The sequence below is a fragment of the Cynoglossus semilaevis genome, chromosome 6 (genome assembly GCF_000523025.1).
Source record: "Cynoglossus semilaevis isolate Cse_v1.0 chromosome 6, Cse_v1.0, whole genome shotgun sequence".
Classification (NCBI taxonomy): domain Eukaryota; kingdom Metazoa; phylum Chordata; class Actinopteri; order Pleuronectiformes; family Cynoglossidae; genus Cynoglossus; species Cynoglossus semilaevis.
The window spans coordinates 6,552,454-6,574,372 of NC_024312.1; the positions used below are offsets into that span (position 1 = coordinate 6,552,454).

General features: G+C 39.3%; 1 protein-coding gene across 1 annotated transcript; it reads left to right on the plus strand.

The window, feature by feature from the left end:
• Positions 1-498: 498 nt before the first annotated feature.
• glg1a (golgi glycoprotein 1a) lies at positions 499-20,260 on the plus strand. Its single transcript, XM_008311590.3, has 25 exons — positions 499-885; positions 7,229-7,258; positions 7,400-7,486; positions 7,601-7,816; positions 8,988-9,191; positions 9,513-9,584; positions 9,892-10,078; positions 10,693-10,907; positions 11,315-11,436; positions 11,560-11,661; positions 11,997-12,150; positions 13,405-13,629; positions 13,786-13,848; positions 14,412-14,525; positions 14,879-14,967; positions 15,164-15,281; positions 15,545-15,637; positions 15,797-15,934; positions 16,076-16,199; positions 16,323-16,465; positions 16,566-16,667; positions 16,927-17,034; positions 17,219-17,339; positions 17,746-17,852; positions 18,041-20,260. Exons 1-25 carry the CDS (start codon positions 553-555, stop codon positions 18,206-18,208), a joined length of 3,435 nt encoding a protein of 1,144 aa, XP_008309812.1. The 5' UTR covers positions 499-552; the 3' UTR covers positions 18,209-20,260.
• Positions 20,261-21,919: the final 1,659 nt, after the last annotated feature.

Sequence of the window (21,919 nt, forward strand, 5' to 3'; positions counted from 1 at the left end):
AGGAGGGGAAAATATTGCCCACCATATTGTTTGGACAACTTTGTAGATTTATAAGTTATAAGCTGCATTATAAATAACAGAAAGCCATTACAATGGTAAACTGACATTTTTTGCATATGGATATATTAAAGTGTAGTATTGGTTTTGCAGAAGCAAATGTAAAACAAAGTACTTGCTTAGATATAATTAAATTTTGCTCTAAATTACATGTTAAATGTTGCGTTCAAGACCAATCCGACACCCAAAGCGCTTAGGCACTAAAGTCGTGGGGAAGTTTGAGGAAGTTGTGCAAAACTTTAAGAGAACATTTATAGATTATGAGGAAGATAAATGGGCAGTAATAATCAAGAATATGAAAAATTAAGTTGTTCTATGCTGTTCTATGCTGTACTATACAGTAGTGCAGTAAACACATACTACTGTGAATAATTTTAGCGCTGCGAACTTCCGTCCTGTGCAAACGAGAGGGAGGGGGGGCGACTGTTACTTTAAGCTAGATAGCATATATCCCATTACGCCTGAACGCAGCACAGATAGCCAGGCTCCGTGAAGATGGCGGACTGTATACGTGTTCCTCTACTGCTGCTGTTGATGTACATCTTATCACCTTTGGTTCCAACTCGAGCGGATAACAACGCTGTCCCCAGATTTGCGGAGAATGCAGATAACCCACAGAATCTCCCCGGGGGTTTGGCACCGGCTGCGGTGAACCCGGGAGCCGCTGAGAAGAACCTGGGAGCAAGGGCCTCGCTGCCTCGGAGACGCTCTGCCGGTTGGAAGTTGGCAGAGGAGGCGGTATGCAGAGAGGACCTCAGCCGGCTTTGTCCCAAGCATTCCTGGAACAACAACCTAGCGGTGCTGGAGTGTCTCCAGGACAGGAAAGAGGTAATTATTCGGGGCTGGGTTCTGTGAGTGCAGATGAAGAAACAAGGGTGTGCCTAAGCGAGGACCAGGCTAACGTTAGCTGATACCGTTAGCCAGCCGCTAGCCCAGTTATCCAGAGAACATCATGCTAATTGCCGGTCAGAAAGTCAGCAATGTGCATCCTGTTAAAATATTCCACAAATTGCATGCAGTGGATGAAGTGACTGCACACAGTCGAAGCTTTTCAGATTCCCCCAGGTTCATTCGACATCCTGCTTTAACAACATCTGGCCCCTGGCTTGTCCACAACCTAAGTTTTTTTACATAGTCGCCCTATTATTGTTGTCTAAATGCGTCGAATTTGAGCAGCGTGATGTTGGTAAGAAATTTAAACCGCGCAAACATATGCTGCTTTGTGATATAAACGTCAGACAAATATATTAAGGATTATCTCTGCTTTATTTGAGGATATATTCATTTGCATGTTTTAAAACACAAGAAACTCTTCAATGGTTACAACATACAACTGCGAGCTAACGGGTAAATGTGACGCTGTCGCTATAGAGCCTGTCTGTATACGTGACAGTAAGAATTATTCGACACATGGCGCCTCGGATGGACCACCATCCAGTTATGAACGAGATTAGTCAACCTTAAGGTATGCTGACAATTTTGGCATCTCTGCCGTATCTTTGATGGCAGCCTCAGCCCATACAACCAGGACGTAGTGGCCTCATCTTTGGTGAAATACTCTTAATTCCTAATGGCGACCAACTTGAGCGTCCCTAGTTTTATGGCAAAGTGAGGTCTTCTGCCCTGGAATAATAGTTTTTCTTTTTGGGTTAACAGTTTACTCATTTTCTTTCATATTAATATTAATTCTTGATACATTGGTTACAGAAGTTGCATCAGCCTGTGTTGTATGTGTCTGTAAAATGAAAAAATAATGAATTACATTCCCTTTCTCAAAATGCCATTCTAGGGCCAGTACAATTAATTCCTTAAATTCTCAACTTGGATGCCAGTTTTCACATCAAGTTATCTGATAATTAAACCTACATTTACCCATTGCTTCTACTAACTCAGCTACAAGTGGAGGATGTTTTTACATTAGATAGATGGATAGATAGACAGATAGCACTTTATTAATCCCTTGGGAGTTACTTTTGGAAAAAAAACACATGTATCAAATTTGGCTCCAAATAGCAAAGGTCCACAAATAAAATTTCAGATTTCCCAAGCAGCCTTTTCTCAACTAGAAACTGCTGCATCTTTACAAACAAGCCCTCTGCAGTATTGTGAAAGTGTACTGATAACTGGCTCACTGAACCATTTAATTATGCTTCCATTACTTCAGTCAGGTCTATAAGCAGACTACAGGCTGGTGTATACCAAACATGTCATTATCATTAACAGAGTCACGTCTTGAAAAATGACCTTTTCCCTGGGGAAAAGTTGTCAGTAGCCACTTAAGTCCAGGGCAGCACTATGATCAGCCGTTAACATTTCACCGTGATGACATGGAGATAGTGAACGTTGCCCAGACTTGTCCAGCCAGCACATTACCATTAAGTGGTAATGCTGATACTGCATCATTGTTTACATCCCTTGTCAGTATTTTGTTTCATTTAATTTATCAAGGTGTATTTATTACTACATATGATGTTATTTATAAGGTTAATCCCATTAGCCCATAACTGTTATACAACCAGCTTTACGTTCACACATTAGCTATCACTGAACAGGAATTTGGCCTTTTACTATCTCATCTAATCTCACAGTTTATTTTTAGTTTAGAGTTAGTTTCAGAGGTAGCTATCATGGTTAAAGGGTAAGGATGACTTTTTGTTTTGTGCAACAAAGAAAAAAACAATGCCAGAATTTAAAAGAGAGAAATGTGTGTTTGACCAGTTATGAAGAGTTTTTGTTCTATCAGAGGTGCAGAGTTTAACTCTACCAAACTAGTATAAAGAGAGACAATAAAGGTTTTTAAATTACACCCCGTTCACTCTGTTGTACCAGCCTGTCTGGTCCTTCTGAACAATTACAAACGACCCAAAGGAAACTACTTCTGTGCACAGACTTCCAGGTCCTTCTGCCACATACTTTCAACTTTAACATATCTTTGTGAACATCCACCTTCAGGCTAAGCACCCACCCCCGTCCCACCTGGATGGGGTGAAAAATCCAAATCAGCAGCAGTTAGTGCAGGAGGAAAAGAAAAAGGTCCCTTAAAAATGTCTGTTACAAACAAAGATTGTATTAAAGAACAAATACAGCCATCCCTAGTAACGGCTATTTCCAACTGGATATCATGGGTAAAATCTAGTACAGAAACTAAAGACAACACTTCAGATAACGTTGTCATCTGTGCACTTGTTTTGATACAGATTAATATAAAAAAATATTGACATGAGCAAATGGGGAAAAAACAACAGCTGATAATAACATCTTGCTAATGATTGTTTGTCTGAGGCAACTGTTTACTTGTCATTTTTTTAACACTGTTTCTAACTGTTCTTTGTTTCTCAATCTTGTTTCTGTTTTAAACCTTATTTCTAATCCTTACTTTGCTACAGTGACCTCTTTAGCTGGTCATAAACTGCGCTCTATCATGTCTGATGTTTAGGTGTCACCGCAACAGATTGCTTGCTTTTGTAAGCTCATTAGCTTCTTGTCAATGGCAGAGGGTCAGCAGACAGAACGATCCCTTTAGGCTGTAGCAGGAGCTGACATCTGCTAAGTCTAGACTGCGGCTGTGTCCAATATCTCCTTATTTAAAATTACAAGATGGCAATGTTTTCTCCACAGGTAAAGTGTGAATTGTAATACCAAACTTTTCTAAAACAGGGCACTGATATTTGTTTTTGTAGTAACGGCAAACTAATGCCAACAACAAAATACAATTTTTTAAAAGGTAGATGTAATGACAGAAGTGCATCCCTTCTGCAATGTTGTTCTTTCTGTCTTGAGTTTGAATGCTCTCCTCCTGTATGGTGTTAGTGTTCTCCAGAGTCTGTTGGCTTGGTGATGGATTTGCTAGCAGCTACGTTCCAGAAATCACACGGACACGTTCAAAATTTATTCAGATTCTTCTTTTTTCCTCACTCTGTTTTGTTGGCATACAATAGTTTTGTTGTGCTCTCGGTCACAGGACTTTTTTTAAGATTTGCATTGTGAGCCTTCTTGTCATTACTTTAGTGAGCAATTTAACTTACTCAGCTTCTTATAAAGGGCTTTTAGAAGCCGACTCAGACCTCTTGAGAAATGGAGTCACAGAAACTTCATACACAGTTCTAGTTAGGAGGCTAGTATGCTGTAATACCATAGACCACTGCAATTATCCTTCTAAAGTTGGTTAATTAGCACACGTTACAAGTTACAAGTCCTCACAACTTTATTGGTTACAACCGACTTTGAACAAATAATATAATAACAACAAGATTAGATTAACCGTCTTAGCTATCGGATTGAGCACAAAATCAATTTAAAACTAACTAGGTTTGGCCACAAATTGACTCGTGTTCTACCACCTATGTTATTCAATATCAGCTTGGTTTAGCTCCAGCATCGCTCTTGATATTTAGCACAATAAAATGATTTAAATTGATTTTGAAAGCAATTCCGGTTGATACAATTTAATCTTATTGATGTGGGTATAAATCCTGATAGCATCTCTTATCACAAATAAAAAACCATAGGAAATCACACAACACAGCAGCCACAGCACATTTTAATGCCTTGAGTGAGTTTTATGTCATCTTATAAAGTGACACTGATGACGTTAATCTCTTGTGCAGGGCTTAGTTTTACATGATGTCCTCAGAATACCTGGCCTATGTTGTAATCACTGACTTTATCAGCATGAGAAATGATGCTTCATTTTTTGTCCAAGAAAACCTTCATCACTCAAGGACCAACACAATCTGCAAAGGAATAATAAATTAATATAAAAAAAATCCCTTCATGTCAATCCGGTATAATGCTCACTTAGCCGGATCAAGAATGTTATCTGTAATAGATAATATTGGCAGAATTATGTACATCAGCTAAGTAGAATTTACCAGTTATGAGGGATATTTTCTACCAAATGATATATTTTTATGCTGTGATCTGACAAGCTGCTACTTTGTTGTTGCTGCTGTTCTATGCCTCAGAGTGAGATGAGAGCCGCTTTTAGACTTGAACATTTTTGTGTGTCTCCAACCTGCCCACTCTCAGTTCTCTAGGTTGCTGTGGTTTTGAGGACGTGGTACAGTCTAGAGGGCGGAGGCTCACGAGATTGAAAACTTGTTCTGCTGTGTCCCGTTGGTTGTTTGAAGTCTTCTTGTTCGTGCTTGTGCTTTGTCTTGCTGCGTCCAGTTCAAGTCCTTCTGTACAGTACAGCACAGCTATACCACATTGTCATACAGATTTGTACCACTAGGATAGTAATGGTATGGGATTAATAATGGTCTCCACCAACCAATTACACTAGTACTCTAATTAAAGCCTTCAGTACTTTACATTGTCCTGTCTGTCCAGGTCACTACACACGAAAATCTCAAACTCTGCTGCCTCCATCTCTGTCTCCTGTCAGTGCCACTCTCTTCAAACCTACCTTATCAAAGCAGGTCTAAACCTTCTCTTCTAGTCTCGCATCTATCCTTCTGTCACACATTAGTGCCGGTTCTCATCTCCACCCACTTCTCCTTTCTAAGTAGATAAAATTGTAGTGAGTGTAGGAGGCGAGCAGAAGAGAACCAGAAGAGAGCCTGTAATGATCGATTCCACCAGGGTGGCGTATAGTTAGAAGAAAGATGGAACGTGTTTTCTCTCACTTAGGTAAAACATGGAAATGGAAGAAGTTGGAAAAGTCATGAATGTTCTAATTGAAAATGTAGTGTCCATTTAAATTTAGCTTTTTTCGCTGTGGGTTTGATACAATGTGATGCATCTTAATGTGGCCCAATTGTGTTTCCAGTTTAACCCAGACAAGTATGCAAAGCAGACTCGCAGATGGGCCGGGCAAACATTATTCACATTCTTATGACTGCATTACTAGTAATACACCTTGACATTATTTATCACCCACGTCCAGTTACAGCACACCTTCATGCTGGATTTCCAGATGAACGATTCAATAAGTTTAATTCAGTTATTAAATCAGAGTGGAGTTAACCAATTTTTATCAGATGAACTGTCAGTGAACTAGAACAAGGTTTGAGAATTTCACTTTAGTCCTTCCAGGTTTTTGTCTTTAGAGATCTGAGTATATTATGTTATAAGATGTAAACATTTTCTTAGTTTAAATTAGCTCTTTAGGCAGGAATGTGATCATTTCATTATTACAATTGAATTTTTAGTTTTTAACATAGCTATTTTTTTCCCCCTAAAGTTTTATTTTTGCTTTTCTTCAGGCCTCTACTGGTGCTGAACATGACTCAAATAATAATGGCCTGTAACATTATGATGTGATGTTTGGCTTTTTCAGTCCTAAGTTTGAGTGGATTCAGAGGTGGGGTTTTCCCAGGAGACATACGGTCATTCCTAAATCATTTCAAAATGAGATTGTTAGCACAAAATGTTAAACCATGCTTATTCAATAGTACTATCCTTAACTATACGTGTTTCAGAAACCAATTAATCGCCAGTAGTCTGAGTCCCCATCAACATATTTGTCACTGCTGCCTAGTTTATATCCCCTGCAGCTGACCCCACTGAGTCAGCTAAGAGCTGTTTATAACATCAGTCTGTCCTGCCCGCTCTACCACACTCATCTATGGCTCAACCTGGCCCAGAACCACTCAGCATCACTGCTCTTGCAGACGGTAAAGAGAATTGCGACACTTCTGTGTGTGTAGTGTAAATACAACACTCACACACACCTTCATGCTGTGGCTGCCATGTGGTAAACAGTCAGAGGCTCTTCAGCCATCATATTTCTTATTTCAAACACACACACACACACACACGCAGGATTTTTCTCTAGTAAATGTGTAGGGGAGTCTTATGGTCTGTTGTTCTTTGGTCAGAGCAGGAAGCCAGAGAAGTCACTTCAGGTCAGCATTGCCCTGCATGAAAATATAAAACAGGCCACTTTGTACCACAGAAGTCCAAACCCAATCTCGGTTAAAAGAGGCCCACACATGATGATGTTTTAGTGATCAAACATCTAAATGTTCAATATTTGAATCAACTCTTGCTCTGCAACTTTTGAATATTGGCTTAGGTTTGAAAAATAATTCAACACTTTTTATTTCCTGCAAAACTTCAACAAACCCCTCTGTCTATTGTATTAAATTAATTAACTGTAAATTAAGTCTGAATATGTTTCTTCCTGCTGCTCTATAACAATAACTTCTTTCTCTCGTTCCCCTTTCAGGACACAGAGATTGCAACTGAATGCAACCATGTAAGTGTTTCACATGCTTTAATCCACTTCCCAGCATTCTTCATGATTTACTACTATATTTTAATGATTGAGAATGAGGAATGAGAATACATCACAATGATTTACTACTATATTTTAATGATTGATTTTTTTTTTTTCCAGCTGCTGTGGAACTACAAGCTGAATCTGACCACTGACCCAAAGTTTGAGTCGGTTGCTGTGGAGGTCTGCAAGACAACCATCCCTGAGGTACTGATTTTTGTTTGTGTCTGGAAAAACATAAAACTAGCTGGCAATTTACAATTTTCCAAAACAAGAATATAACTGCTGTAGTGGAATTAAAATTGAATCTGATTTTCCCAGATTAAAGAATGTGCAGCAGAGGAACTTGGGAAAGGTTACCTGGTGTCCTGTCTGGTGGATCACCGCAGTAACATCACTGACTATCAGTGCAACCAGTACATCACCAAAATGACCACCATCATCTTCAGCGACTACCGATTCATCTGTGGCTTCATGGACAAATGTCGGGAGGACGTAAACGTGCTGCACTGTGGCAGCGTCATAATTTTTTTCAAGGTAATACACACACACACACACACACGACTGAACAAAGTGTCTGCGTTTAGAGGAGATCGATTCAGCTTGTCTTAGAGCAGAGCTTATCTTTCTACCTTTAGACACATTTTCCTTCTGCTGCTGAACTGAGTTATACACCAATTACCAGCCCGTTAGACATGCTGTTAATAAATATACTACATTGGTGCAATTAGATCTGAGTGCCAGTGAAGTCTTTTGTCAGTACCAGCGGGGGATGGTTGGTTTCATCATCAGCCATTTGTCACAGTGTGCAAATTCTGCAGAGCTGAGATAAGAATCACTATGCACTGTTCAAAAAGTTTGGTGTAATTACTGTTTTCATATTAGTTATTTGTTTATAAGTCTTGCAAACAATCACTGAGTTAATAATCTGCAGCGGTTGCTTTACTGATGTTTTCTAATTTGAATTACATACAAGGATTTATCTTTTCCTTTTTTGTCAAGTTTTTCTTCTAACAAAAGAATATATATAACTTGGTCAGTGACACGTGAACATAGAGTGGAGATCAAAACGTAGGCTTTGTTGATCACATGTACAGATAACCTCACCTTCATCATCTTTGAATGCAGCTGTTATTGCTTTCTGCTCCAGCTGCAATATACTGAAAAAGATTTTTCCAATAAAATGTGTTGACAGTTTTTTGGTTGTCAAAAATGTCAAAGTTACTGTTGGGAGATAAGATTTTATTACTTGACGCTTTGGGGAAAAAAAGAACTGAGTAAAAGACAAAAGTTGCTTTCAAAAACCAGACTAAAAATAACAATGATAAATACACAAAATTGTTATTAGTCACTTAAAGCATTTTTTTCTATATTTTACCAGCATTAGGTTTGCGTAACCTCTAGGGATATTGGGAAGAATCTGGCGATACGATACGTATCATGATGCAGGGGCAGCAATACAATATATTGAAATTTTTAAACTGAAATTGAAACGGAGGGATCTAGATTTGTAATCACTAGACATAAAATAAAATAAAAATAATATGAACGGTACGTATATTTGGACGTTAATTATTTGTGCTTATTATTATTATTATAGTGCTGTAGAATAACGATGTGGTACCGTGAAACAAATATCAGGATATATCAGTGTATCAATGATTTCTTACACCCCCAGTATTCCCTGTGATCCCCCCCCTCTGTGCAGGACATCCACTCTCAGGGCGAGGTTATTGCCTGTCTTGAGAAAGGTCTTGTGCGGGAGGCAGAGGAGCAGCCAGGAGCTCACTCCATCAAAGAAGACTGTAAGAAGGCCATCATGAGAGTGGCCGAGCTTTCGTCTGATGACTTCCACCTGGACCGCTACCTTTACTTCGCCTGCCGCGAGGATCGGGAACGCTTCTGTGAAAATGTAATGACCTTTGACATTTTTTCTGGGCTAATTAGACTTTCTATTGAAAATATATACTTTATTTATTATATTTGGTTTGAGCTTCAGTTTTTTAGTGCTTGCACCTTTGAATGCTTTTGTTAATTATGTTTGTCTACCAAAATCATTGTATGCAAAGCTACACACAGATCTTCTGTAAGAAAATAAAAATTATATCAGCTCTAAAGTATACATTATTTATAACTCTTTTCTGTGAATAGATTATAAACGTTTTAAGACTTTCTATGTATGATTTTTGTAAGCTATTTCTTTTTTCCATTAATTTAAAATTATTTTTTTTAGATACTGGCTGGGGAAGGACGGGTTTACAAATGTCTATTTAATCACAAGTTTGAAGAAGCCATGACTGAGAGGGTGAGTGTGTATCTATATTTTTTTTTTTTTTTTTTACAATTTTTCTGGAACATTTACCTACTGCATAGTTGAATATAAGGAAGTTAGAATGTATTCTGTAATAGTAACACTTCATACAATAAAACCTGCTCAAAGTATTTCTATCTGCCCATAAAGGGAATAGTAACAATTCATTAGGGAATAAAAAACATGTTAATGAAGGAGCTTATGGATAAATGTAATACCATACTTTATTTTTTCATCTCCCATTGCAATGAAATCAAATGCTCAGTCTAATGTTGTCTGATGGTGTCTTTGTTGACATCAGTGTCGCGAGGCTCTGACCACCAGGCAGAAGTTAATCGCGCAGGACTACAAGGTGAGCTATTCGCTTGCCAAAGCCTGCAAATCAGACCTGAGAAAGTACCACTGCAGCGTGGACAGCACCATGCCACGGGCGAGAGAAGCTCGTCTGTCCTACCTGCTGCTTTGTCTGGAGTCGGCCGTTCATCGAGGTGAGAAGCTTTTCCTCTTTCTCTGGAACCTGTCCATCACTCGAGACACAGCTTCTAATCACGGTGTTCACGGTTGTTTTGTCCGACTGTCTGAGGCTACTATTAGCTGGATTAGCTGCCAGTCACTGCTGTGGTTTTGCTGGTGATTTGTTGACTTTTCAACAGCACGGTGAACTTTCCACATGTCTGCCTGACACACTCTGCTCTTATCATAGAGTGGAAAAAAAATCCAGAGAATGTGAGTAGATTTGGGAAAGTGAGAAAACAGAAAAACTGCTGCAGTGAAGCTGCTACAGTTCTTCTCCTACAGTCTCAGTAATGACAGGGACCATTGGTTCCCAAACTACAAATCAGTTCATTTCCTTGCTGGAAAAATAGAAAATAAAATAAAATATATAAAATATCGACTTTGACATTTATGTGCTTGAGCAAGGTAAAGTGCCCATCCCTCACTTGGGAAACACTGACAGGAATAGTGAAATACTAAAATATAATAACCTGCTTGGTATTCTGAATCCAAAATAAAAAAACAGTTTCATTTAATATGAATAAAGAAAGATTTCCAGTTTGGTGTTTAAAGCCACAATCAAAGTTTTTTTTGCATATTTTTTCAGGCCGTGTTGTTAGTGGAGAGTGTCAGGGCGAGATGATGGATTACAGACGGATGCTGATGGAGGACTTTTCTCTGAGTCCCGAGATTGTGCTGCACTGTCGCGGCGAGATTGAGAATCATTGCTCTGGTCTGCACCGCAAAGGTCGAACACTGCACTGCCTGATGAGGGTCGGCCGAGGGGACATGAGGGGGATTGAGCCCAACTGTCAGAAGGCAGTAAGTCACCAACTGTGATGTGACCTTTGACATATTCACTTACTTTAAATATATAATTATCTGAATGTGAAATCCCAAAAAGGAATGATTTGGACAATATTTCAATCTCTTTCTGATCTTAAATTATAATGCAACAGCATTAAAAGATGGTAAAATTACATAAAGAACACTTTAATAATAAATTAAAGCCATCTGTGTTGGATCTGCTATGCACATGTATCCTTTTAATAACCCTACCATGTGTATTGAATTTTAAATAAATTATGCTTCAGGATCCTTTTCTTTCAACCTCCTCCAATTAGAATATTTTCTAACATGTGCTGACATTCATTAATGCTGATTAATGAACAAAACAGAAATAATGCCCAAAACCCTGCTCAGTAAACCAAACATGTTTCTTTCCTCAGCTCCACACTCTGCTCCAGGAAGCAGATCCCGGAGCAGACTACCGCATCGATCGAGCCCTAAACGAGGCCTGTGAGTCTGTCATCCAGACTGCCTGCAAACACATCCGCAGCGGAGACCCTATGTGAGACTTAATCTTTCTCCTCTACGACTTTGTCTGACACACAGTGCTTGAGCGCGATGGTGTATCCAGTGTTTGCCTTGGTTTGTTGACGTAAACCCATTGGTGTTGCTGTTGTTGCTGCAGGATCTTGTCATGTCTGATGGAGCACTTGTACACTGAGAAGATGGTGGAAGACTGTGAACAAAGACTGTTGGAGCTGCAGTATTTCATCGCCCGAGACTGGAAGTAAGACTTGACACAGGTTGATTTGTGAACAAAACAAACATTTTTATACCATATTATTTCTACATATATTCTCTATTAACTCTCTCTCACTTTCCCTCTCTCTCTCTTCCCCTCTCTCTCCCTGTCTCTCTCTTCTCTCTATGACTCTCTGCCGCCCTTGTCTAAATATGTTTTAGTTAAGTGTTAATCTGCTTTCAACTGTTTGTCATATTTGCATATACTGTAAATACTCTGTGTAATTACTCCCATCTTTTACATTGTTGAAATGACACAGATTGTCTTGACTGGTGTGAATTACTCCTCCTTAATGACTATTCCCTGTTTTGCTGCTAAAGGCTGGATCCCATCCTGTACAAGAAATGTCAGGGTGATGCCTCCAGGCTCTGCTTTACTCATGGCTGGAATGAGACCAATGAGATGATGCCACCCGGGGCCATATTCTCCTGCCTGTATCGTCATGCTTACCGCTCTGTGGAGCAGGGACGCAGGGTGAGTCTGTTTTCCATCAGGTCAAGTGTTACGTAATGTACATCTTGGAAAAAATGGGGAACATTTGGGAAAAAATGACCCTATTATATTTATTACTAGACTTCCTTTTTTTGAACATACGGAGATATTTTCCTTCTGAATGTTTTTTTTTTCTTCTTGGTTTTAACCAATGAAGTTTCCAGGCACGACTTTTGAATAGTAACCAATATGTAGAGGAAAAGAGTATTATTTGGATTATTTAAGATTAACAGCTGTTTTGAATGTATTGATATATATATATATATATTTAAATGCTGTTCAAAAACATTTGTGATAAGGTCAAAACTTTAAACCCACTGTTTGTTTGTCCAACTACTAGATAAACAATTCTTAAAGCATGTTGCACTTGTTGAAGGAGATGCAGGTGCATACACAGGAGGTTTGTGTGAACCTTTTCACTGACCACAGAATATTCTCACAGCTGAAGCTGAAAACCACTGTTTGACTGTGTGTGCTCTCCAGTTGCTGAACTGATGACAATCACAGGTAACTGAGTGTCCCGTGATGTTGACTCGTGGCTTGTTAGAGTGGGAGGTGATTGTACCCTCGTAATTGTCATCAAGCAGCGGTGCATGTTAGTGCTGATTTTTGTACTGGAATTGCATACGTGCTGTAAACTCTGCTGGAGTGTGCTGTGAAGAATCAACACAAAGCTCCACTGATGGAGAATCCTTTATGTTTCAATCAAGTGCAGTGAATCATGTCCTTAATCATTATGTGCATCATCCCTAAGATCCCTGGTGATACTGCAAAGACAGATGCTTTATAACTAATTTGTATGAGTCTTTATATAGGTATATGTAATGGGAAAACTTAAAAATTATTTTTTCAAATGTACATCACACCTTTTTTTTGTTTTTTGTTTTTTTTATGTTGTCTTATTAGACATAATGCCAGATTGTTCCCAGGCCTCCTTTGGTTTCTGAACAACATAATTATATAATTGGAACTGATGGCCACAGTTTAATGTGAATTTTATTTTGTTGAAGTCATAATTACCTCAAGAAATGATGAGAATCTCTGTAATTAGAAAGGTGTTGATGTAAAGAGCTGATCACACAGAGACAGTTTGAGCTGTGGTTGTTTTTCCTTCTTCAGTCTTAAAATTTACACATCATATGAACTGGCAGTTTACAGCCGGTTGGCCTTGAGTGGATACTCAAGAAACACTTTCCTTTGTCTTTCTTATAACTTCATGTTATTCTTCTCCATCAGCTCTCAAGGGACTGTAAGGTGGAGGTTCATAGGATTCTCCACCAGAGGGCGCTCGACGTGAAACTGGATCCTGACCTCCAGTCACGCTGTCTGACTGATCTGGGGAAGTGGTGCAGTGAGAAGACGGAGGCAGGTCAGGAGCTGGAGTGTCTGCAGGACCATCTGGAAGACCTGGTGCTGGGATGCAGAGAAGTGGTGGCAAACCTGACGGAGCTGGAGTCGGAGGTAAACACTGTCATGTAAAACTGCTGCAGTGTTTAAAGACTCTAAAATTATACTGGTCTATTACTTGAGATCAGTATCATATTCAGCAGNNAGGATTTTGAAACTGTTCTGTGAATTGCTCTCATCGATGCTCTGTCCTGTTTCTTCCGCCCTCAGGATATTCAGATCGATGCCCTGCTGATGAGAGCCTGTGACCCCATCATCCAGGCTCACTGTCACGTAAGAAGTCGTCATTGCTTTGACTTACAGTTGGTCCACATTGGCCTTCCTTTTAAGACCAAAACTAAGGGAAAACTTAATAGGAAGTGGGGCAAAATCGCAATGACCAAATTATTTATTGAACAACTAAAAATAAGACAGAAAAAAACTGTCAGGGGAAAGTCTTATTTAAACTTAGTCAACTAAAATCATTTTGATATTTCGTTGACTAAAACGAAAAATGTTTTAGTAACTCATTTGGGACCACAATTTAAATTTAATTAGTTAAACCTGCATGCGGGTCTGATTTAAGGAGTTTTAGAGCTACAGGAGCTTCTGCTCTGTTTATCTGTCAGGCAAGTTTTACAGCTTTCATTAAAAGTCATTTACTTTATGTACAGTTGAAGTTGCTCCCACATAGCAGTTTTATTACTGTATATATTATATCACTTTTATAGACCTGCTTACCATAAAAACATTTCATACATTGTAAATCACATTTTATAACATTTCTAGGTGTAAAATAATCAGATGAAGTTATTTATGACTGATGTCTTTTCTCCACCTCTGCTTCTGTCTCTCAGGAGGTTGCTGATAATCAAATAGACTCTGGTGATCTGATGGAGTGTTTGGTTCAGAACAAACACCAGAAGGAGATGAATGACAAATGTGCAGTCGGTGTCACACACTTCCAGCTGGTGAGCATGGCTGATTAACACACACAGTTGTAGAAATGTAAAAAAAAAAAAAAAAAAATATATATATATATATACGTATATATATATATATACGTATATATATATATATATACGTATATATATATATATACGTATATATATATATATACGTATATATATATATATACGTATATATATATATATACGTATATATTATATTTTGACATGTTCAAAGGGGTACAGTTACACGGACCCTCCTTTAGAGAACCAGATTCAGATTCTTTAGTCACTATAAGTATTCTTGAAGGATACACTTGTGTGTTTTGCTCATTCTGCTGAATACATTACCAACGTGCACCTCCTTTTATCAACAGATCCAGATCAAAGACTTCCATTTCTCCTACAAGTTCAAAACAGCCTGCAAGGAAGACGTCCTCAAACTATGTCCCAACATCAAAAAGAAGTGAGATGACAAAAGCAGAGTAGCCTTTTATTTCCAATGACACAATGATTCTGGGTTTTCTTAATTATGGAAAAATGCATGCATACGTAAACATATGTAATATTTTCAAACAAACAAGATCTAACCATTTTCCATCTCTGTGATGTATGTATATGTTAATGGGTTGATGCATCATGTGTTTGTGTTCGTCTGTCAGGGTGGATGTTGTGATTTGCCTCAGCACCACTGTCAGGAACGACACACTGCAGGAGGTCAAGGAGCAGCGGGTGTCGGTCAAATGTCGTAAACAGCTGCGGGTCGAGGAGGTGGAGATGGTATGTTTACTTACAGAGGAGTAATCCCAAGTTGGGGTATTACACCACTGCAGTTTCTCAACAACCTAACAGTGAGTTTGTGATGCTGTCAGATCTCCTGTCCAGAGATCTAACAGCAACACAGAGGTGGGAAAGTACTAAGATTTTAAGATGCATTTAAAAATAATTATTCCATTTCCATTATTTATCACTTACCTCTGCTTTTCTTGTATTTGTCTTTGCAATTCTTATATTTCCATTAAATTCCTTTTGGTTCCTTGCAGTCGGAGGACATCCGCCTGGAGCCAGAACTCTACGACTCCTGCAAGCAGGACATCAAACAATTATGTCAGAATGTAGCATTTGGCAATGCACAGGTAAGTTGTCTAACATGTTGATCCTGTTTTATTCTCTTGGTAAATTTACACTCAGTTCCAAAGGTGAAACAGTGCAAATTAAGAAAAAAATGTTTTGCTGTTATGACCTTTTTGTCACTACATGTCTGGGTTAAATGTCAAATGTCTGTCTCACTGTAGGTGATCGAGTGTCTGAAGGCGAACAAGCGTCAGTTGTCTTCACGTTGTCACCAGCGGGTCTTTAAGCTGCAGGAGGTGGAGATGGTTGATCCTGAGCTGGACTACCAGCTGATGAAAGTCTGCAAGCACATGATCCGGGTTGGTCCTGTAAAATCATTGGGAAAAAAAACCAATACAAATCCGGGTTGGTCCTGTAAAATCATTGGAAAAAAAAATTGCACAATTGTACTTTACTGTAATTTTTTCTTTTACTGTAAATGTTTGTGTTTTCTTTCTCAGCGTTTCTGTTCAGAGTCGGAGGGAAAAAATATTCTTCAGTGTCTAAAACAGAACAAGAACAGTGAGCTGATGGATCCCAAATGTAAACAGATGATCACAAAGAGACAGATCACACAGAATACAGGTATATAACCCCCCCCCCAAAAAAAAAACAACAACTTGTATTTCTAAATGGTCTGCTTCATTGGGACCATATGAATGACACTGCTCACTGGCAGACTGACTGTGTTCATGTGTGTTTCTTCAGATTACAGATTGAACCCTGTGCTGAGAAAAGCCTGTAAAGCTGACATCCCCAAGTTCTGTCAGTCTGTTCTGAACAAGGCCACACCAGACAGTGAGCTGGAGGGTCAGGTCATCTCCTGCCTGAAACTCAAATATGCAGACCAGGTCAGAGCTAAGCATACATTTTTACGTTTTAATATTTTTGTTTCTCACTTGTATCAATTGCTGACTGACATGCAATATGTGTCTGTGTGCGTCGGAACAGCGTTTGTCGTCGGATTGTGAGGATCAGATTCGGGTCATTCTTCAAGAGTCGGCGCTGGACTACAGACTGGACCTTCAGCTACAGATCCATTGTACACAGGAGGTATGGTTTTACAGAAAAGGTTTTAATCTGCTTCACAGGTTAGAACTAGGGTTAAAAACACTGAGCCAGTGGAGAATCCCTTTCTTATATATAGAGGTGAATGTTATTCAAATTGAGGATCAGTATTCTACTGTGTCTGGTGTTTACATTAAGCCTGAATGTTTGTGTTGAGCTTGTTTTTTGAGATTGGTAATCTTTTTTTCTTTTAAAAAAAACAACTCTGTATAATGTTGGTCTGTATTTTTTGTGTGATCTGCAGATTTCCCAGCTGTGTCCAGAGGAGGCAGCAGCTCAGGAGCAGACAGGGCAGGTGGAGGAGTGTCTGAAGGTTAACCTCCTGAAAATCAAACAGGAGGCATGTAAGAAGGTAATTAAGACCTGAGGATCTGAGGAAATATATGTTTAAAAAAATATCACCAGCAGGTGTCAGTATAGTACTAGTGGTAACATATGATGATTTGCGTAGTCGGAATTGTTGTACTGAACTATTTTGTTCTATTTCTGCTGTCTTTCTTGCTCTTCTCTCCACCTCTCCCCTCCTCCGCCTATAGGAGGTGCTGAACCTGTTAAAGGAAAGTAAGGCAGACATCTTTGTGGACCCTGTTCTTCACACAGCCTGTGCTCTGGACATCAAGCATCACTGTGCTGCCATTCCACCTGGCAGGGGGCGCCGTAAGTCCACAAAAGAAAATAAGCACACACAAAAAAAACAACACAGCAGCTGCAGCTCTAAGTGATAGGCTCAATTATCAATTTCACATGAAACTGGTCAGTGTGACTCTAAGTGATAGGCTCAATTATCAATGTCACATGAAACTGGTCTATTTAGGTCTACTTATAATAATATTTGCTATTTTAATTAATATTTGATTTAATTTTAATTATTAGATCTTTGTGCACAAATTAAATTATAACCAATGGCCTCACAACTAACAACGATCTTTGTGCACAAATTAAATTATAACTAATGGCCTCACAACTAACCGTACTTAATAAGTTACATCAGAATACATTAATTTAAACACGGTTTAACTGATATCTATGTCTGATTGTCGTGTAACCGGGTTTGTTTCCCCAGAGATGTCATGTCTCATGGAGGCACTGCAGGACAAACGCATCCGGCTCCAGCCAGAGTGTAAGAAGAGACTGCAGGATCGCATCGACATGTGGAGCTATGCTGCCAAGGTACATAAGATACAGGAAACTGTCAAACACTGTGACACATGATACCAAATGCCAACTCAGACACCCACAGCTTAGAAGCAAACTCAGTTCCCTTGTTTTGGGTTAAAACTCGTCAAATATGTTGTCAGCATTTATCTCATTTTAGTTGTTTTACTTTAACATGCAAACAATTGTAATGTAATCTGCAGGTTGCTCCTGCTGAGGGTTTCTCAGATCTGGCCACGCAGGTGATGACGTCACCGTCCAAAAACTACATCCTGACTGTGATTGCTGCAGGCGTGGCACTGCTTTTCTTAATGGGTCTGTTCTGTGGACGCATCACTAAACGTGTCACTCAGGAGCTGAAGGACAGGTAGACCACACTGACTTTGTGGTCAGGACACGCCCACAGGAGAAACGACCATCGCTGAAACAGGACTCCACCCCTTCCTCTGTGGTTTACCCCTCTGACAGCTCCAGAAAAAACTTCCACCTGCCTCTCCAGTTCTCCTTACCATGTCTCTTTTATTTCCACCAGCACTTCCAGTGTTTTCTTGCCTCTTCTTTCGTTGCTGGAATGATGTCACTCACAGCCATGGTGGGCGAGATGAAATACTCATCAGTGGTTCTCTGACAAAGCCGCGCCCACCTGGCGTATCCTTCTTCTTTTGCTTTACGTTCTCTTTGACGAAGAGCGCTGGTTCGTCTTAACGGTTCCATCCACGTTCTTCTGCAAGATGCAGTGTTACCGTTTTTTTCCCTCCTCCTTTTTTACTAAGCCAGGAAGGGAGTTGGACGAGGGGAAGAAGGTATCACGGGTTGTACAGACTCGGGGTAAAAGGTGAAACCTAACGGGTGAGGGAAGTGATGAAAATCTTAGTGTAAATCTACAGGAAGTGGGATGGGGAATTGCTCGTGTATAGAATCTACAGTGTGAGTGTGATGGTGTGTGTGTGTGTGTGAATGAGAGAGAGTGAGAGAGAGAGCGTGTGAGTTTGTGTGTAGGAAAACTGTCCTTATGTCATCATGTCCTTCTGGTTCGTCCTCCTGCTTCAATACCTTATTGGTTGTTTGCCTCTGGATTTTTTTTTTCCTACTTGTTCAAGTGTAAGATGAATTTTATCGCCATGGGACTGCCAGGTGGGTGGTGCACCAGCCAACCCTCCACCAAGCCGCACAGATACGGAAAAATATTTTATGGGGGGGAGGCTCACAACCACTCCCAACTTGCTTTGCTGTAAGCTCCTCCTGCAATGGTATTAATTGTGGATAAAAATTTTATATAAACATGTATATGTAGTTAAAAACAGCAGACCTGGCAATTTCACTTCCCCTTTAATGCCGCCCATTAGTTTTTAATTTAGTTTTATTATCTCGCAGCCAAACCTGTGCCATAGACTGATGTCGCCGTCCCAGCATTTGGACTAGGTGCTGCTCTGATGATGGTGTCAGTGGTGGTGTCAGTGGTTGGTACATGAAGCTGAGAGCACTGCAGGAAAAAAGTTAACAAAAAAATATACAGTATATATATATCCATTACAACAGAGATGTGAACATTTGTGTAAAGATGATACTGGAATCCTTGCACATTTTTCTTTTTATATAAATATGTGTATTGTTTTGTTCTCGCCTTATTTATTGTCTATCAATGAACAATTTTTTTTTTTTTTTTTTTTGCCTTTTTAAAGTGATTTGAATGTTCTCTGGTTGCCTTTTCTTCCAGGTGAGCATGTGTTTCTCTAGTCTGCCTGGGGTCAGAGGGCATTGTGAGGCAAATTTCTACTGTGTCAGTTTCAGTGAGCAGCATGGTGTTACATGGTTGCTAGCACAGTGATCATCTGAAGCAACAAAGACAGACTGAGCTCTGTGATGTGTTGATCTTTGACCTGAGGGGTTGAACAAAGCGCTGCCCTCCCTGCTGATAAACAAAGCATTCTGATTGGCTCATTTGCCTTTGCGCCATTTTCTTTTTCTCCTTCCTCCATCTGAAGTCTGTTAAATAAAGTGTGCCTAAATGCCGTCCCATGGAGGGATCCCACTGTACAGTACATCCCAGAATCCTCTGTCATCCACCTGAGGGTCATTTGGGCATGTGTGTGTGTGTGTGTGTGTCTGAGTGTGATATATGACGTGCGTCTGGGTTTTGCCCACAGATTTCGGACCACACGTGCGTCTCAGCGGAACGCTTATTTCTATATGGTTCCTCGCAGCTCTCGTTGTCCTGACCAATGATGACTAGAACGTTTTAAGTCTGTGATGAGGAAAGATCTTTTGTAAACAATATTTTTGTGTGTCTGAGTCCAGTGATTTCCTTCATCGTCTGATTTCATTTTATTCTCTGTACACTTTTTGTTCTGTACAGATGAAAGTTGAACATTTTGTTAATAATGATGATGATGATAATAAAGTCTGCAAGGTTTTTATTCCACTGTCTGCTTTTCAGTATAAATGTTTCTTCAGGCTTTGGTTAATTAACTTTACAGAAGCCTGGTTTATCCTGGATGTTGATGTTGATAGTTTTTTTTTTTTTTTTGTTTTGTTTTAAGATGGATGAAGCTAAACAGTTTTTGTTTTTTTTTAAGATGGATGAAGCTAAACGGTATAAAACATATTTAAATAATAACAATACATTTGCAGATCATTCCATTATAATTAAATAAATTTAACACTACATAATTCAGTAAAACTGTTAGATTGACTTGACTTAAAATTCCTTGGATGTGTTTACTTGTAGTTTATTTTGCTCCATAACGGATAGTGATAGTTTGTTCTACAATATAGAATCCTGAGCATCGTTTGCTCATGTCAGCAGTCTAAAGAAATACAACCAAATTAAGGCTGAGCTTTTTGCATTTCTGACTTGCATCTTGTCCAAAGTCAGCGTTCCCTCTGCTTACCCAGCTGGTTTCAGTCCCAAGTGGGAACTTGTTGGTTGCTGTAAAACAACCTCTATAATAAACAGTTATGTTGTTGTACAAGTATAGAAAGTCAGACGTAAATATAAACAATGTGCCTGGTTTACATGCTGCAGCCTGGGGACTATGAATTACACTCGGCACGCTTTGCATCATGGCCCACAATTGTCTTTGTTTCTTTTTAAATGTTGTCTTGCTTCCCTCAGTGTCCGGTGGTCTGTGTTTATTTCAGTGTGGTGTTTAAATACTCCTGCTGTTGTAATCAAAATATGACCTGCAGGCCATGAATCACCGGCAGTTATGTTTCCCCTGCTGTATTTAAAGTCCCTCCATCACACGGAATTTTGCTCTACAAGGCTTTTCTTTTCTTTTTTTTTTTGGTTTGTTGTTTTCCTTTGTTTTCATCTGTTGTGTTGTGAGGCCGAGGCCGTCTTTTAGATCAGGCAGAATGAAATTAAATAGTCGATAGAACATTGATTTATCTTGATTACTCATGATTAATGATAATTAAAAGGGATGCCCGATACTAACTGTTTGCCGATATACCGATACTATTCGAGCACTTAAATTCTGATTCCGATATCAACCGATACCGATATGTCTGGTAATATTTATTTATGTTGTACAATATTTATTTATTTGTACAAACCACCATATTATATTATTATATTGTTTAATACTTCTGACATTCATTCGCACAGATTTGGAACCCTGGTGGTGGACAAAGGCTCCATGTAGGAGAACTTCTGGTGAATACGATGTTAGTTTGGTGTCAACAGGTTTAAGACGTTGGAAAAACCATTGTCTGCTTTTTCATTCGCTGCAGCCTCTCGCGTGGTAAGTTTCCATTTATGATTATTAAATAAGCGGTTTGTCAGAAAACATTTATCTGCTGATGTGCGGTCTTCACACAGTCATACATGTGTGTGTGAATGTGTCTGCAGACATCCTGTGCAAACACATGTGTCTGTATGTCTGGTCTGTGCCGGCTGCTGGATGTCTGACAGAGTCATGTCAAATTCTTCAGGCCGACACACCACAACATGTTCAGCCTGCAGCTTCACTGAAACATGGTTCACCCCTGAAAAATACGACTGATTTACAGCCTGGAACACAGCAGACATGAAACCTGTGCATGAAAACATGTTTATTTTCCTTTAAACACCAACACTT